The sequence below is a fragment of the Podarcis cretensis genome (assembly GCF_951804945.1).
Source record: "Podarcis cretensis genome assembly, chromosome: 7".
Classification (NCBI taxonomy): Eukaryota; Metazoa; Chordata; class Lepidosauria; order Squamata; family Lacertidae; genus Podarcis; species Podarcis cretensis.
The window spans coordinates 76,267,684-76,285,437 of record NC_137176.1 but is presented as its reverse complement, the minus strand read 5'-3'; the positions used below and the strand labels follow the sequence as shown (position 1 = coordinate 76,285,437).

Genomic DNA, 17,754 nt, shown 5'->3' with positions numbered 1-17,754 from the left:
TTTGCACAATTCCCATGAGTTCTAACAGCCATTTGTTAAAAAATAGAACTATTTTTGTTTTCCAAAGCTCACTATTTCCATTGCTGATGTGAACACCTTTTTTATAGCTGCTCTGATAAGACTTTAAACACATTTAATTAAACCAGCAAATAACAACAAAAGCCCATAACAGGTGTCAGGGGCAGAACAGGTAACTTGACAACCTAAGAAATGTCTGCTGGATCAATCCAGAGACTCATCTAGTCCTGCACTGCTCTCACACTGGCCAACCAGATGCCCATGGGAAGCCTGAGGGCAGCAGCATTTTCACCATTTGTGATTCCCAGGAAATGGTATTTGGAATCATACTGGCTCAGACAGTGAAGGTAGAATATGGTGCACATGTTCCCTGTGACAGTGGAGGTAGAGCACACCCGTAGCAATTAATTTAGTACCAGTCTAAAACTGTACATAGAGCATGGAGATAGGAGTGTCTGTATCGCTGGGAGTGAGTGGGAAATGAGTTGCAGGGGACATTGGAATGCTAGGTTTATAAATCAGGGGTCAGCAAACTTTTTCAGCAGGTGGCCAGTCCACTGTCCCTCAGACCTTGGGGGGGGGGGCGGACTATATTTTGAAGGGGGGTGAAATGAATGAATTCCGATGCTCCACAAATAACCCAGAGATACATTTTAAATAAAAGCACACATTCTGCTCATGTAAAAGCACCAGGCAGGCCTCACAAATAACCTAGAGATGCATTTTATATAAAACAGCACATTCTACTCGTGTAAAAACATGCTGATTCCCGGACTGTCCGCGGACCGGATTTGGAAGGCGATTGGGCTGGATCCGGCCCCCGGGCCTTAGTTTGTCTACCCATGAATTAGACCCTGCAAGCTTCTGCCAGATGTGGCTTCTGCTGTCACTGCATTGCTTTCTGATGTCTCTCTCAATTAGTATGTTCTGACCACAAATTATTATAAATCTATACCACTAAATGTTGAGATATTAGGTTCTTCATATGCTGTGTTTTTAACTCTTCATCTAAAAAAAACACCTTGGTATTGAGATTTCGGGAAGTGGCAGAGATGGACTGAAATAATAGAATCTCTAGAGGGGTAGCTATGCTAGCATGTGGCTACAACAGTTTTGTGGCACTTTAAAGACTATAAACAAAACTTCTGTCTTAAACCAGGGTAGCTTATATGGTACCCTCTGTATGTTTTTGGTTCCCAGCTTCCCATGATTCCTGACCATTGGCCATACAAATTGAGGCTGATGCGGATTGTAGACTAGCAATATTTCGAGGGGGCGATGTTGCCTACCTCTGGTCTAACCTTTTGTACTTTAGTCCGTTAAAGCTTTTTTCCAAAATAAATGTAGGCTAGTCCTTAAGACTTAACAAGTGAGTAGCAGAGACTAATTTGGTTCTCCTCAATTTGTAGCAGTTTTAAATTGTCAATTTTTTTTTATTCTACGGTGTCTTCTAAATACAGATTGTTTCTTTTCAAAGAATTATAATACCTGTTGTAATTTTTCCTGTTTATCAATAGAAATTTAATTAACACTTTATTATTACAGTTGTTGTTATTGTTATTGCTGCTGTTGTTGTTATTAGTATTATTTTCAAGACTTTAGCCTTGGCCCTCATATTGCTGGATCCTATCCCAGTGCCTTTGTGTACCGTGCAAATATCTGTGAGGAGTGAGACTTTGCACATGAAGACTTGCATGAGAATTGGAACCCTGGTCATTCATGCTTCCAGATCACTCAGATTGTAATTCACACATGTAATTATACACTTGAAGGTCACTCACTACAGATGTTTGCAGTGTATGGGGAAACATCTGGAAAGCAACATGTGACATTGAGGGCAGGGCCCCCTTTCTCGCTCTTGCATTTTGTCGGTATGGGACCAATAGTGCCTGAATAGGATTAGGGAAGGAGATAGAAAGGAGAAAAAGAGTGAAGAACAGACCTAGAACAGAATAATGGTAGATATATAATGAGAGATATAATGAAGAGTAGATACGATTTTGCATGTTGGGTTTAAAGGTGGAACCTAGTGCTGGAATGGTTAAAAGCTACTGGAACAGGAAATATTTGTTTCTATGCATTTTTGGCGTCTTTGGGGAAATAAATGGATGTAGGCTATGCAATATTAATTTTGCTTTCATTTCTCTCTCTTATCAGGAGAGTCCATAACTGTTACAAATGCCGTCAGTGCAGCTTTACAGCTGTTGATACTCAAACCCTACTGGAGCACTTCAACACTGTGCACTGCCAAGAGGTGGACATCACCACAGCCAATGGGGAAGATAGCCATGGGGTGGCTGCTGCTCTCAAGGAAGAGCCCAAAATTGACCTAAAGGTCTATAGCCTGATCAGTGCAGACCCCAAACTGGGAGAGCCCGTCTCTGAAAGTATAGTGAAGAGGGAAAAGCTGGACGAGAAGGAAGTACTGAAGGAGAAATGTTGGCCTGATGGGTCCAGTGACGATCATCGTGGTGCACCTTGGAGAGGAGTGGACATTTTGAGGGGGAGTCCTTCCTTTACCCAAACAAGCTTGGGCCTATTGACCACAGTGTCTGTGGGCCAAGAGCAGCCAAAGCCCTTAAGGGATAGTCCAAACGTAGAAGCTGCCCATCTTGCACGACCTGTTTATGGCTTGCCTGTCGAGACCAAGGGGTTCCTGCAAGGGGTGCCCCAAGGAAGCGGAGAGAAAGCTGGACCACTCCCTCAGCCATATCCTGGATCTGGTGATAACAAGGCGAAGGATGAATCTCAGTCCCTCCTACGGGTAGGAAATTCTATTTTTATTTTTGTCTGTGCATGTTTATGGTTCATATATTCCGAGCTGATTCTCAGCAATCAAGCACACATTACTGATGTTGGCACTTGAAGCAATTCAGACTTACATGAGTAGATTGTAAAGGAATCGTTTTAAGAGCATTTGTACAAAGCTATACATGCTAGTTGCAGTAGTAAGTGATCTTTGTTTGCCTTTGCCATTAAATTTGGTTGTACTGTGATAATCATTCCTGCTGATTTTGCAAGATGATGTTACATTTGGAAAAGAAAAGCACAGAACCCCAGAAGGCTGCACATCTGTTGCAGTAAAGCATCTAATCACCTTCTAAATTTTAAGGTGGTTTGACAGTACACAGTTAAGCAAACCGTCACTGGATCAAATAGCTGAAAATGTGAAACCTGAATCAAATAATAATAAAAAGTAGGTCTGGGATTTTATTTTATTTTATTAAAAGTACAACACATGGTGTAATTAAATATAACATTTGGCACTTGTTTGGTTGTGTTGGGAACTAGGAATTGAGGAGGTGAAACTTTTGTACTCTGTACTGCATAAGCATCTTTGTTGAATCCTCAGAAACAAACCCATACCTATTACAGGCCTACCCTTAAATATATATATATATATATATCAGAAGCTGTGGGCTCCTATAAATTTAATGTCCTTCCTGCCAGTGTTATATTGGAGGAAGGGCAGTAGCTCAGGGTGCTAGGGAACCTTATGCTTTCATAAGATTTCAGTCCAATCCCCTACATCTCCATGTGAAGCTGGGGAGACCCCTTTCTGAAACCCTGGAGAGCCATCGCCAGTCGATGTAGACAACACTGAACTATATAGATTAATAGCCCAAGTCTGAATAAGGCAACTTCCTATGTTTCTAAGAACTCAAACAGTCACATAGCCAGGCTTAATATTACCCATTTTTGGATCTAATGAAGCCCTTATTTCATGGTATGCTCACTATAGCAATGACCCATAAGCTGAATGGTCCTGGGCCTTTTTAAAAAAAGTTTCATGTACCACAGTTTTTTAACAGGTTAACTTTAGATGATGCAGATATTCTTTTCCCCATTGCCACCATCAACTGTTTTTTGCTGTAGTGTTGCCAGGAAGTAGGCATTATAGATCTGGCTCAAAATGATCCCACCTTGGAGATACCAAGAACTGATTGCATAATGAATGAGTCCAGTAAACATTATTCAGTGTGATTTGGCACTGAAAGGGTAGTTCGGTTTGCTCCAATGAAGTATGGAGTGGGTCTAATCTTTGCTTACCTGTTGGGCTTGCTCTATGTGTATGGGATGCTCACATCACAAAGTCCAGCCTCAACATACTTCATTTTGGTTTATTTGGGAAACATACTGAGGGAGAGCTTTGTTCAGAGAAAAAGAAGCATTTGAGAAAGCTAACTGAGAATAGCTGACCTATTTTCTCTCGAAAGAAAAACAAAACAAAAATAAGAGTTCTATTGTTAGAGCAGCTAGCCTTCCAATCTAAAATCAAAATATTCAGAATAAACTGAGCTATGCCCATTATGCAGTATGTTTTATTAATTCTTACCACTCACCCATGAGGCAAGGTGAGGCAACCTCATGGGGCATGATCTACAGGGGCAGAGATACCAGTGTATTCTCCCCTTGTTCATGATGTTCGCCTTCTTCACTAACCCCTTCTTCCCTGCAGGGGAGGGGGTGCCATTCTGTGGTTCACCTCAGGTATTGGGACAGCCCTGCTACTCACTGATATTGCAATATTGTGGAGAGGATTGTAGCATTCTTGCATATTTTGATATGGATTGGAATGGTATGAAATATTATATTTTGCCAGTGAGCAAGGAGGAAAGGGGATTTTTTTGCCTTAGGAGTCAAAATAACTTGACCAGCCATAGGTACCTTGACTTGCAGGAGGTTGCCAATGGCAGCTCTGCGTCAGGCTGCAAAAAGTATTGTGCTGGCCTTGGGAAGAAGCAGGAGGTCTTGAAATAAAATATATTCAGCTAGCAAACCTCTTCAGTTTTACATATAAATTCAGTACAAGTACGAATGAAAGGAACGAGAACATTGCATGTTGAGGAGCAAAACCTTTTCCTTCCAGAAAAGCCTGCTGTTCGCTATTCCGGGGTGTGGGCAAACCTTTGGGGAGTTTCAAATAAACAAATCTATCTTTTTGCATGTTGTTTGCTTGTTTGTTTAAAGTATGAAGTTGATATCCATGTAATTAGTGGTGTGGGGGATAAGAGACAGCTTTTTGTTTTACCTTTAGATATCAAAGATTTCTAAAGATGGGCAAAGGAGAAACACATGAACATTTTAGCAGGTGCTATAAATGCACAAAAGAAAGTCAAAAAGCAGATCAGTGTCAAAATAGGAACCAGATCCTTGATTTTTTGCCTTCTCTGCAGAGCAGTGCATCTCTCGGCTATGGGGTTGTCTAGCCTTTAAGTGAGCATTTGTATTAAACCACAGAGCCTAGGACTTGCCGATCAGAAGGTTGGCGGTTCGAATCCCAACGATGGAGTGAGCTACCGTTGCTCGGTCCCTGCTTGTCAAAGTGCAAGTAGATAAATAGGTACCACTCTGGCAGGAAGCTAAACAGCGTTTCCATGCGCTGCTCTGGTTCACCAGAAGCGGCTTAGTCATGCTGGCCACATGACCCAGAAGCTGTACGCTGGCTCCCTCGGCCAATAAAGCGAGATGAGCGCCGCAACCCCAGAGTTGGCCATGACTGGACCTAATGGTCAGGGGTCCCTTTACCTTTATGTGCAGATACACCAGCGTGTAATTGACTTGTGGCATTTTCACTGCTAGAGCTGAGGCTAATGTTTTGAAGGGATGGACACATTGGAACAGCATTCATCTTTAGTTAGGAAATTCAGCAGACAGGGACTTATTCTTCTTCCTTTCCAGCCATAGGAAAACTCCACAGCTAGATGCAGGTAGGTAGCTAAATATACACAATTTATTCATGTTACTATTCATCAGCATACACAGACATGAATTCTGCTATTACTTTGGGTAAATGGATTCTTCATGCAGCAGGCTTGTGTGGTGATCAACATCTACAGCCAATTTTTAAAATGCTGGTTTGTACAAAGTTGTGTCCAACCATAAGGTTCAGAAACATGTTTCTGCTTCATATCTTAGACTACAAAAATGAGGCAGGGGGATTGCAGGCATTTTTTTGGTATGGCATAACACCTGGTGGGGGTGGGGAATGGCATTAGTTACCTTAATTGACTTTAACATGCAAATATGTTCTTATTTCAACTGAAACCATGGTTTCAAATCCTGCTTTGTGAGCAATCCTTAACTAAGGCGCTGGTATTGAAAAATAATAACTTACCCATTTCAAAGGAGAGCAGGAGAGCAATGTATGGTTAGGCATGATCAGTGCTTTTTTCTTTAAAAATGTTGAGGGGTACTCTCATTTTGATCCCAGAAAATCAACATTTTATAGTTCAGATTGGGAAAAATAAATACAGTAAATGGACAAAAGTACAAAGATTCACAAAATGTTTAGGGGTATGTGTACCCCTGTGTCCCTCCATTAAAAAAGCACCGGGCATTATGCCAGTGTGGAGATTTTTCAAGATTTTCAACTGTGTAGAAAGTGAACATATACCAGAAAGTTGCTATAGAATATTGGGTAGAATTAATTCATTTTAGTTAGTATTTTTCCCACTGTTTCCCTGGGATGTTTTTACATTTTAGAAAACCAAGCACAAAAATATCTTCCAGCGCACTACAATGTCGATATTTGTATCCCTTTCTTCTTTAGCCTGGCTGCAATTTATCTTTTAAAGGTTTGTTGATACAGGATGAGTCTATTGATATGCAAAAATGTTCTTTTGAGTGGTAGAGGAAGCTTTGGCTGCTGTTTTAGTAGCGACTGAGTGAAGAAACCTTGTTTACTGCTTTGAGAACTCCTTTTTCTGGGCAAGCATGCTAAATTGATTTCAAATAAAGCAAGTTGCCTGGTTAATTATATTTAGTATTTTATATAATGCCTTTTCTCAGTGCTCAAAGCATTTTAACGTATAGGGGCATATCCAACTGAGTTGTACTCAGAGTAGACCAGTTGAAATTAATGGACTCGTTGATTTCAGTGGGTCTACTCTGAGTTTGGCCAACATTGTGTAGCACATAAATCATCTCAGTTATACAAAGAAGCTGTAAGGTAGGTTGGCATTATTATTCCTATATTGCATATATGGGAAGAAGGGTTGAGGCTGAGAAATAGTTGCCTGCATCAGGTAATGATTGTATTGGGGACTCCTTAGCTCATTTTATTTAACCAGTACATTATGCAAATGTGTACCTTGCAAGTCCTTGGTAATCTCTAGGTTCTAGGGTAGCTGTTTTCCTGCACAGTAGTGACATAGGTAGCTGTAGGTTGCCTGAGGGGGAGGCAGTGGGCAGATGCAAGCCCCATGCTGTCATTTCAGGCAGTGCGAAACCTGCAGACGCCTCTGCTGCACACAGAAGTACTGGAGGAAACTATGGAATTGCAAACTTGTCTCCTTGCCATTCAGCAGGATACATCATGGGGGGGGGGGGGGGAGTATTTGAAGAAAAGGATGTCCTCAGCCATATCAAAAACATCACTTATTTTGATGTATTTTTGAATGTGACATGAAATAATGACCTGTAGGAAATCACTGGCACAAGAAAAAGGAAATCTATAGAGTTCTAACTTGCCGTATTCAATCTGATTTTTTTTTGGGGGGGGCGGGGAGACCAAGTTGCAATTTAAGGATAATTTATCATTCGCTATCTTCTTGCCCTGTGCAATACCTTTCTCCAGTCTTGCTTCACATCCTCCCTGGATGTTTTTTGCCAGGATGGAATGTGTCCTTGAACTCTTGCTTCCCTGGATTGAGGATAGAAAGAAATATGTGTAGAAACTAGGCTAATGTACAAAGTTAAAATTTATATTCATTTCTATGTCCACTTTTGGCTCGGGTCCCTCCCTCATACCTTTCTGTTGCCCAGAAAGGGTATATGTGTCCTTTAGGCTAATAAAAGGTTCCCTGCCTTTGGCTTGTATAAAGGAATATGGATGCAGCAAACAGAAAATACATCTCCTTTAACGTCCCATTGATTGTAAATGGCAAAATTTTAAGAAAGCAGTTCACGCTTCGAAATCATTAGGAAAGAGACTTCACTCCTATGCACACTTAGCTAGGAGTACACCCAATGAACACTTCAAAGTTTTCTGACTTTCCATTGGAAACCAATAGAATTAAGAAGTATTTTAACGAATGCTCTAATTTTGTGCATATTATTTCTGCGCTAGCTTTTGGTTTCTCTGAAAGATCTCGCACAATGTAACCCAGGCCTCAGTATCCTCAAAATCATAGCTTGTTGAAAGGCAGAACATCTGAAATAGTTTCCCTTTAGCTGCATTTCATTTCCCCCTCATTTCCTTTGACTCTGTTAGGGATCTTTCAGGAAGTATTTATAGTCAAGGCTATTCCTTGCCATACGGGTTCTCTAATTAACTGAAGGAAACTCAGCGGGTGCTGTGTCTTACTAATGCACATAGCTATGTTGGGTCAAAGCACTGCCGAACTCCTCTGGCTTTGTTAGAAGCACCTGTTTCCACAATTCAGTGTTTGGGGATGTGGAGAACTTAACTTCTAAGTATAAACTGCATCCTGGGGGGGGGGGGACACAACCACCCTAAAATAATCGCCGAACGAGGAAAGTGTTAAAGAAACTGATTGGAAACTTTTGGTGTCAAATGCTAGATGGATGACCCCCCAATTTAAAAAGAAAAGGGGGCAACCATGCTGTTGAATTGCCAAAACTTGAAAATCCTGTTATGTTTTAAACTAGTTTAGGCAGAACTTCAGAACTACTGGGTTGAATTTGCGTGCAAGTGGAGATATTCTTTGTGACTGAGTAATCAAAGTTCAGCAGAAAACAACGTTTAAAATGTTAAGCCAGCCCATCTTAAGTGGATGTATCTGCATTGTGTGGATCCAGATCATGCATTATCGGGTAGGGAGGTAACCTCGCCCTCTGAATATTTACTCAGCCACAGCTAGGTATGTTTCAGGAAGAAATGCCTAGAAATGTATTGGGTGGTAAAATCATTATTCGGGTGTGGTGATATAATAATATAGTGCCTGGATGTTACATCAAAAACCTTGAGGAAAAAGTGAATCAGTTTGCAGAACAAAGAGTGTGAGCGGGACTGTATACCAAAGTTGCTGAGGGGTTGGGAACAAATAAGATTCTGCTGAGAACATCAGTTTGAATGCTTATTCAAAATTAGCTAGATAAATTGAGTTGTTGCAGAGCCAGTCAGAAAAGTCTTTAACCATGCCCTATTCGATAAGAAAGCTTAGTGATGTGGGCAGTGTATCAGGTTTGTAACTGTGCCTCATATGCATTATGCTGCAATATCACAGCATTTTGTTACCTTTCCTGAACCTGCTTCTATTGAAATACATGTAAGAAACCAGTACTGGTTTAGAAAATCATTACCCTTGTGTATTCCATTTCTGTTCTTTAGGCACTTTACACTTCAAAAACAATGTGTTAGTTATGTCTTACTTTCACTCACCTTTTCTTGCATGTTGCCAGGAGAAGAGAAACAATCAACCCATTAAATTTTATTTAATCCAGCCTTTCCTAACCCGGCACCTTCCAGACATTTCAAACTAAAATTCCCATCATCCCTCACATTTGACCATGCTAGCTGGAACTGATGGGAGTTTTAGTCCAAAACATACGGAGGGCACCAGTTTGGGGAATGGTGGTTTAGCCTATAAATTCCAGCCACTTTGTCCACATTCTGCTGTGGCCAAAATACCACCCTGAATATGTCAAGTTTGATTGCATTATATTGATATTTCTTCATATAAAATCTTAAAACATGCTTTCTGGTGAAAGGGAACTTTTAGTTTAGAAGACACAAACTTTATGGAAATAGATTTTGATTAATGTGTTGTTTTCACGAGCCCACTAATTTCTCTTGTGTGAGAAAATGCCATTTTTATTAAAATAAAAATGGAGCAGTCATATGTTCAGATGCGAAGTTTGGTTACTTCAAACTAATTTTAGTTAGGTGGGGTGCAAATCTCTGCTGTTGCTGTTCCTGCAAATAGCATCTGATCACAGCTGTTTTGGAGCAAAAAAAATCCCAAACACCCAACAAACCCTATCATGACTCATTTGCGCTATATTTGCAGGGAGTGAGGAAACTATCACACAGAAAAGGAAATCAAAAATAACACTACATCTTTATATGCATGTGTGTTTGTGTGTGCATGTGTGTGGAGTTTATCATTTGTTTAAGAGCCTTGTGAGGGTTCAAGTAGACCATGTGGTGCTTCCCCAACTTCTCACCCTATAAATTATTATAAGAAAATCGAATCTGACAAAGTGGTCTTTGGCTCATGGAAGCTTATGCGATAATAAACACCTTAGTTTTTAAGGTGCCACTGGACATTTACAGTGGAACCTCGGTTTTCAAGCGTCTTGGAAGCTGAACGATTCAGAACCCAAACAGCGAAAACCCGGAAGTAATTAATAATAATAATAATTATAATAATTTTTTATTTATACCCCGCCCTCCCCAGCCAAGGCCGGGCTCAGAGCGGCTTACAAGCAATAATAAAAACAAGATGAATGATTACAAACTTAAAAACAAAAATAAAATACAACATTAAAATAATGGAACATTAAAATATTAAAATGTAGCCTCATCGCAGGAGGAGAACGAAAAGAAAAAAGAGAGAGAGAGGGAGGGAGGGAGGGAGGGAATCAAATTGGCTCCAAGCCAAAGGCCAGGCGGAACAACTCTGTCTTACAGGCCCTGCGGAAAGAAATCAGATCCTGCAGGGCCCTGGTCTCATGAGGCAGAGCGTTCCACCAGGCCGGAGCCAGAGTTGAAAAGGCCCTGGCTCTGGTTGAAGCCAATCTAACTTCCTTAGGGCCCGGGACCACTAGGGTGTTGTTATTTATGGACCTTGAGGCTCTCCGTGGGGCATACCAGGAGAGGCGGTCCCGTAGGTACGAGGGTCCTAGGCCGTGAAGGGCTTTAAAGGTCAAAAGCAGCACCTTAAATCTGACCCTGTACTCCACCGGGAGCCAGTGCAGCTTGAAAAGCACTGGGTGAATATGCTCCCATGGCAGAGACCCCGTGAGGAGCCTCGCTGCAACATTCTGCACCCGCTGGAGTTTCTGGGACAGCTTCAAGGGCAGCCCCGCGTAGAGCGAATTACAGTAGTCAAGCCTGGAGATGACCGTCGCATGAATCACTGTGGCCAAGTCAGGGCGGGAAAGGTAAGGGACCAACTGCTTGATGCGGCGAAGGTGGAAAAATGTCGCCTTGGCTGTTGCTGTAACCTGCGCCTCCATGGAAAGGGAGGCATCAAGGATTACACCCAAACTCTTAACGGAAGTCAGTGGCACTAATTGGGCCCCCGCAAGAGAAGGGAGTTGGTCCCTCATCCCCATGCCATCCCAACCTAGCCATAGGACCTCTGTCTTCGAAGGATTTAGTTTGAATCGGCTCCCACGAAACCATCCAGCCACAGCTTCCAAGCATGTGGTCAGTGTGTTCGGGGCCGAGTCGGTGTGGCCATCCATCAGCAGATAGAGCTGATTTCCTAATTGCTTCCATTTTCGAACACGCCTCAGAAGTCGAGGCATGTTTCTCCATTTTTCCAATGGATTTTGCCAACCACCCATTGATCCTCGGTTTTCAAACGTTTCGGAAGTCGAACGGTCTTCCGGAACGAATTACGTTCGAAAACCGAGGTTCCATTGCACTTGTTTGTTTGTTTTACAGAAATCTAGTCTTTGTTCAGTTGAACGACCTCTGCATTTTTTTTTACGGAGCAGCCTTGAAGTTACGTTGAATCTTTGAGCTTGCTCTAAAGTTGCAGCAAATCACATGCGAAACCCCTTCAGACTTAATCATAATAATAACAACAATAAAAAGGCATATTTGCTGCAGCTTGGGCACTTCAAAGCTATCACCTCTCCCGTCTGTACATGACTAAAAGGCTTTAAGGCAGATAGTACAAGGGGAAAAACAATGAAATCAAAGACAGTCTTAATATACAACTATTATAGGCTGCATAAGACATTTGAAGAATATCTCAAAATATTTATAGGTTCTTCTGATGCATGCACATTAGCAGCTGCCTTTCATGTTTGTGGTGTAAGGCTCTTGAAATACATCTTGGGGGGGAGGAGAAAGTTGTATTTCCTGTATGCTGTTTATGTGTGTTTACCGTGTGGTGTATCCATCTAGAGCAGGGTTCCCAAACTTGGATCTCCAGCTGTTTTGGGACTACAACTCCCATAATCCTGAGCTAGCAGGACCAGTGGTCAGGGATGATGAGAATAGTAGTCCAAAAACAGCTGGAGACCAAAGTTTGGGAAACCCTTGAACAAGCAAACTTTTTCAGCAGGGGGCTGGTCCACTGTCCCTCAGACCTTGTGGGGGGGCCGGACTATATTTTGAAGGGGGAAAAAATGAATGAATTTCTATGCCCCACAAATAACCCAGTGATGCATGTTTAACAAAAGCACACATTCTACTCATGTAAAAACACACAGATTCCTGGACCGTCCACAGACCGGATTTAGAAGGCGATTGGGCCGGATCTGGCCCCCAGGCCTTAGTTTGCCTACTCATGGTCTAGAGAGCCAGCATGGAACAGTGGTTAGAGTGTCAAGCTTATTTATTGGCAGACCAGGTTCAAATCGCTACTCAGCCATGAAGCTCACTGGGTTACCTTGGGCCAGTCATTGTCTCACAGCCTAACCTACCTTTCAGTGTTATTGTGAGGACAAAATTGGAAACAGTTACCTCAGAATTCCCCCATGCCAGTATTTGGGTATATCCTGGTAGCCGCTGACCTCATGGCGAGATAGTGAACTTCAGACAACTCATCTCGCTGTAATGTGTTATTTGACGCAGCGCTTCTAATGTACTCAGTTCAAGTACTTAGATTTAAGCCAATTTAATCTATTTGGAATTTAATTGCACTAAAACGTCTGAAACTAAAAATTTCAATTTCATAGGGATGTAGATTGAGCCGTGAAGTCTTTCATGTCACATGGTCCACTGGCATACAAATTAGCATAGATCCCTCCAACCCTTCATTAAAAAGGTTTTTACTTAACAAGCAAACACACACACACACACACACACACACACACACACACACACAACATTGTATACGTCACACTTTACATCTGGAGCTTAATGTCAGCTAAAATGTTGCAGGCTTCTGATTCTTCTAAGTGACTTGGCACTTGCTTGGGGTGTGTGTGTGCATGTGTGCACATTTGTTTATTAGCTGCAAAGAACCAAAATGGAAGGGGGGGGGAGTATTCTTAATTAAAATTCTAAACTCCATTCCTCCCTTTTTTTCATCAGGCACTGATCAGAGATATTAGTCAAATGTTTTATAGACTCGATCGTAATGGTTTTAAAAGCAAAAGAGCATGTGTTGAGCCTACTGATTTTTCCATAATGGAAAACTATATTAGGCTTTGCAGAAGTTTTAAATTTGGGCTTATTTTGAAATCCTTTGATGCCTTCAAGGACTGAAAACTTCACCACTCCTTAATCAGTTTGGCTTTGCCTCCCAAAAGCTGCCTCAGATGGTGTAGAATTGGGGAGGGGATCCCCAAAATGGCTGTGCATGACAACTTTCAGGTTAGGTGTTTATGCACAGGTATACATTTGTTTTTGTGATGGGTGTAGATTTGGAAACACAGCAGTTGCTATGCTCAGTTGTTGTTTTACATAAACATTCCTTTCAGCCTCAGAGATAAGGCAGGATACAAAGGCAGAGCCACACCGAGTATGCTTCATGCACATCTATGTTGCGTCAATGCTTCCTGGAGTGAACACACCCATCTAACATGCGTCTTTAAACACCTGTGTGCATGCATTAGACTGGGAAGTTTAAACCCCAAAGCTTAAGGTCTGAGGCTGGGACCTGCCTGGTGAGCTACCATGGACTGTGTTTTTTCAGACCAGACTACCTCAACCTTGGCCCTCCAAATGTTTTTTGGCCTACAACTCCCATGATCCCTAGCTAGCAGGACCAGTGGTCTGGGGTGATGGGAATTGTAGTCTCAAAACATCTGGAGGGCCGAGGTTGAGGAAGCCTGTTTCAGACTTTGGATTCCTCTTCAGGCAAAGAGGGACAGGAATAGTTTCACTCTTTGGGGAGAATGTTCCACAACTGAGGCACTGCCACCCGCCAAACCTCAGATGGCAGTGATGCCTGCAGGAGATATTCCATAGCAGACCTGAATATGGAAGTAGGTACATAGGGAGACAGGGGGTCCTAAAAGTTCCCGTATCCTAAAGGCTTTCCAAGTCAAAAACAGCACTTTTAATTGGGCCCCAAAATGGATTGTGAGCCAGTGCAGTTGGCAATAACACAAGTGCAATGTGAAGATAGCATCCAGTTCCAAGTGTTGCAGAATATATCTGTTAGATTACTAACTTCAGTTTTGAAATAGTCTTCAAATACATTCACACTTATAGCACATTAAAGTAATGTAAATGGAGGTTACCAGAGCCCAGGATAACGAAAGCCAGGCTATTTCTGCCCAGGTAAGTTTGCAGCTGGTATAATTGTAGACATTATGTATATGATGAACTATTCTATCCATGTGATAGAATGAAATATAAATAAAAGGCATAAGCTAGAGACAGCAACTCAGCATTACTTAGAATCTCCTTTATTGGAATACATTGTACTTTAAAGTGCTTAACTTTTGAACAAATGGGAAAGAGCATTGAAAGACATTGAATCCGGACTCTTGACCACAAAAAATATTTTTCAGCTTTCCTCTGGCGTCCGTCTAAGATATCATATGTGATTGCCCAAGCATAGATTCTCATGAATAAGGAATCTAATATAGTTTTTTTTTGAAAAATTACACTTTTAATGAAGCTTTATTAAAGAGGAGAAACAAATTAAACCAACAGGTAGGACGCATCATCCACTCCATTCCATCAGTGGTAATTGTAAAAACATTGTTGTTTAGTCATTTAGTCGTGTCCGACTCTTCGGACCAGAGCACGCCAGGCACTCCTGTCTTCCACTGCCTCCCGCAGTTTGGTCAAACTCATGCTGGTAGCTTCAAGAACACTCTGCAACCATCTCGTCCTCTGTTGTCCCCTTCTCCTTGTGCCCTCCATCTTTCCCAACATCAGGGTCTTTCCCAGAGAGTCTTCTCTTCTCATGAGGTGGCCAAAGTATTGGAGCCTCAGCTTCACGATCTGTCCTTCCAGTGAGCACTCAGGGCTGATTTCCTTCAGAATGGAGAGGTTTGATCTTCTTGCAGTCCATGGGACTCTCAAGAGTCTCCTCCAGCACCATAATTCAAAAGCATCAATTCTTCGGCGACCAGCCTTCTTTATGGTCCATAAACAGTAGAAAAGAAAGTCAATTTATCCATAAACCTATGTAAAAACATAGGTTTATGGATAAACTGACTTTCTTTTCTTCTGTTTGTTTAAATGAAAGTGGAGATTCTGTTAACCATAATGCATTGCAGGGGGTTGGATGAACCTTGGGGTCCTTTCGAACTCTACAATTCTACTATTCAAGAAGCTGAATTAAATGCCCAGTACAGTGGTACCTCGGGTTACAGATGCTTCAGGTTACAGACATTTCAGGTTACAGACTCTGCTAACCCATAAATAGTACCTCGAGTTAAGAACTTTGCTTCAGGATGAGAACAGAAATCGTGCAGTGGCGGCGCAGCAGCAGCAGCAGCAGGAAGCCCCATTAGCTAAAGTGGTGCTTCAGGTTAAGAACAGTTTCAGGTTAAGAACGGATCTCCAGAACTAATTAAGTTCTTAACCCGAGGTACCACTGTATAATAATCTGCCCTTTTTCTTCTCTTGCAAAGTATTAAAGCGCGCACAGACATTCCCAATTGTGCTTTTAAATGTATCCTTATCTACAAAAACGTTGTTGTTGTTGCTAAATGAAATAAATGTTACCCTTGCTCTGTTTTGCCGTTTGGACAGGTTTTTAAAATGTTTCTTCCTTGACACGCTGTTAAGCAAAGATTAGAGTGAATGCTTGCAATTGCTCTTTGCAAGCGAAGAGATCTAAACTTAAATGTTTCATGAAGAATGTGATGTGCTTCAGCTAGCATTAGAGCTGTGAGTGCTAATAGCTGTTCATGAATAGCCGTGCACATTTTTGCAACCTGAAGGGCTATAATTTATTAGATTGAAAACAAAGTGTGATCAATATAGCCTTTAATGCAATCAATAACGAGAACTGCCAAAAGGCATTTTACCATATTTCAGACTGAAAAAAGTGTTTTCTGTCATTTTTTTAAATAAAAAAACAACAGCATTCCACTTTCAGTTTATCAGCAGATGGCAAGAAATGTTTCAACGGAGCCCATCTGCCTATCCATTCTTGATAGCGTACAAACTAAGAATTAGATTTCTTGGCCAGGTTGCAAGGGAAAATAAGGATACAACCCAGTCCCATTTGTACTAGTTCTGGCAATCATGTCCATTCAGGGGTTTTCTTCTCCTTTAAAGCAACAGGCTGTTTTGTAGGCTCCAGAATTGCTACATCACTCAGTGGCCTTTTCTGAGGTGTGTATGTGTTTCAACAGCCTTCATGTTGTCACATGTTTCTTGTATGAGGCCCATCCTTGAATTTGTGGGACAAGAAAACCCAATACCCATACTTGGGTTTGTTGAGTGATTAGGCAGGGCATCTGTGTGAATGCTGCACACACAGAGTTTCTGTTAATGTGTATTAAAATATGCACAGCTTGGCACAGCTTCTGGGAACTTTTATACAGTTACAGAAGTATCAGAAACATGAAGTGTAATTCTAAAATCAGTTATTAAAGCACAAATAAGTCCTTTGAACTCAGTGTGCATTCATTCTGAGTCTGTATGTTTAGATCACACTATAACACCAATAATATAAAACCAATAATAGTAATCATCCCTGGTGATCAGTGTAACGGTAATAGCAACATGACATGCATTGCTACAGTGCCCACTGTTAGGAGCTCGTGCGTTGGAAATCGCAGCCATTTTTATGGGCAGCCGTGCCTTTTAAAGGGCTTTCCTGGACCTGGTACAGCTCTGTCGGCATGGAGGTCATGAACAGGCAAGTGGTGGGGCAGATGGGAGCATAGAGTACGAACAGCCTGCTTCCTTGATTACCTGGGGCAGCTGGTTAACTGGGAGCTGAACATTTCTGGTCCTTTTCAAATAACCTCACTAATATACTAAACCAGTGATGGCCAAACTTGGCCCTCCAGCTGTTTTGGGACTACAATTCCCATCCTTCTTGACCACTGGTCCTGTTAGCTACGGATGATGGGAGTTGCAGTCCCAAAACAGCTGGAGGGCCAAGTTGGACATCACTGTACTAAACAGTATCCCCTTCAAGTTTTGGGAGAAATGATACATCTAAGAACCCAACTGGCTACATTCCCCAGGAGACAACATAGTGGGCTTCATAGGTATACGATCTTACTTCTAAATATTCATAGCACCATGGAATTGTAGAGTTGGAAGGAACCCCAAGGGTCATCTAATCCCACCCCCTGCAGTGCAGGAATCTCAACTAAAACATCCATGACAGATGGCCATCTAACCTCTGCACAAAAACTTCCAGTGAACGGCATCTGTTTGGTAACTGTGGAATTAGAATGCTGGACTTGGTGGGTTATTGACCTGATCTGCCAGCAAGACTTTTCTTATATCGTGTTTAAGGTTTTATGAGCAAAACCCAGTCGAGCCAACCCACTTCCTCAGAGGCCACCCCAGAAGGACAAGGGTAAGAATCAGGCCCCTGCAACTAGTCCTTCTGAAAGAAGAAAGGACTGAGGAATACAGCTCTAGATACAGGTTTTAGGGACCATAGAAGCAGTAGGGTGTCTGTCTTCAAGCCACAACATGTTACCACAACATGTATGACT

General features: G+C 41.8%; 1 protein-coding gene and 1 long non-coding RNA gene across 8 annotated transcripts in view; one reads left to right on the top strand and one right to left on the bottom strand.

The window, feature by feature from the left end:
- TRPS1 (transcriptional repressor GATA binding 1) overlaps window positions 1-17,754 on the top strand; it is a 245,911-nt gene that overhangs the window by 93,907 nt on the left and 134,250 nt on the right. For all 7 annotated transcript variants that reach the window (XM_079984153.1, XM_079984158.1, XM_079984156.1 and 4 more), the window contains one exon: window positions 2,176-2,782. In XM_079984153.1, the coding sequence (XP_079840279.1) occupies window positions 2,176-2,782 (607 nt within the window). The remainder of the gene's footprint in view (window positions 1-2,175; window positions 2,783-17,754) is intronic.
- Window positions 1-17,754, bottom strand: part of LOC307220626 — a 128,802-nt gene that overhangs the window by 104,256 nt on the left and 6,792 nt on the right. The window lies entirely within an intron of this gene.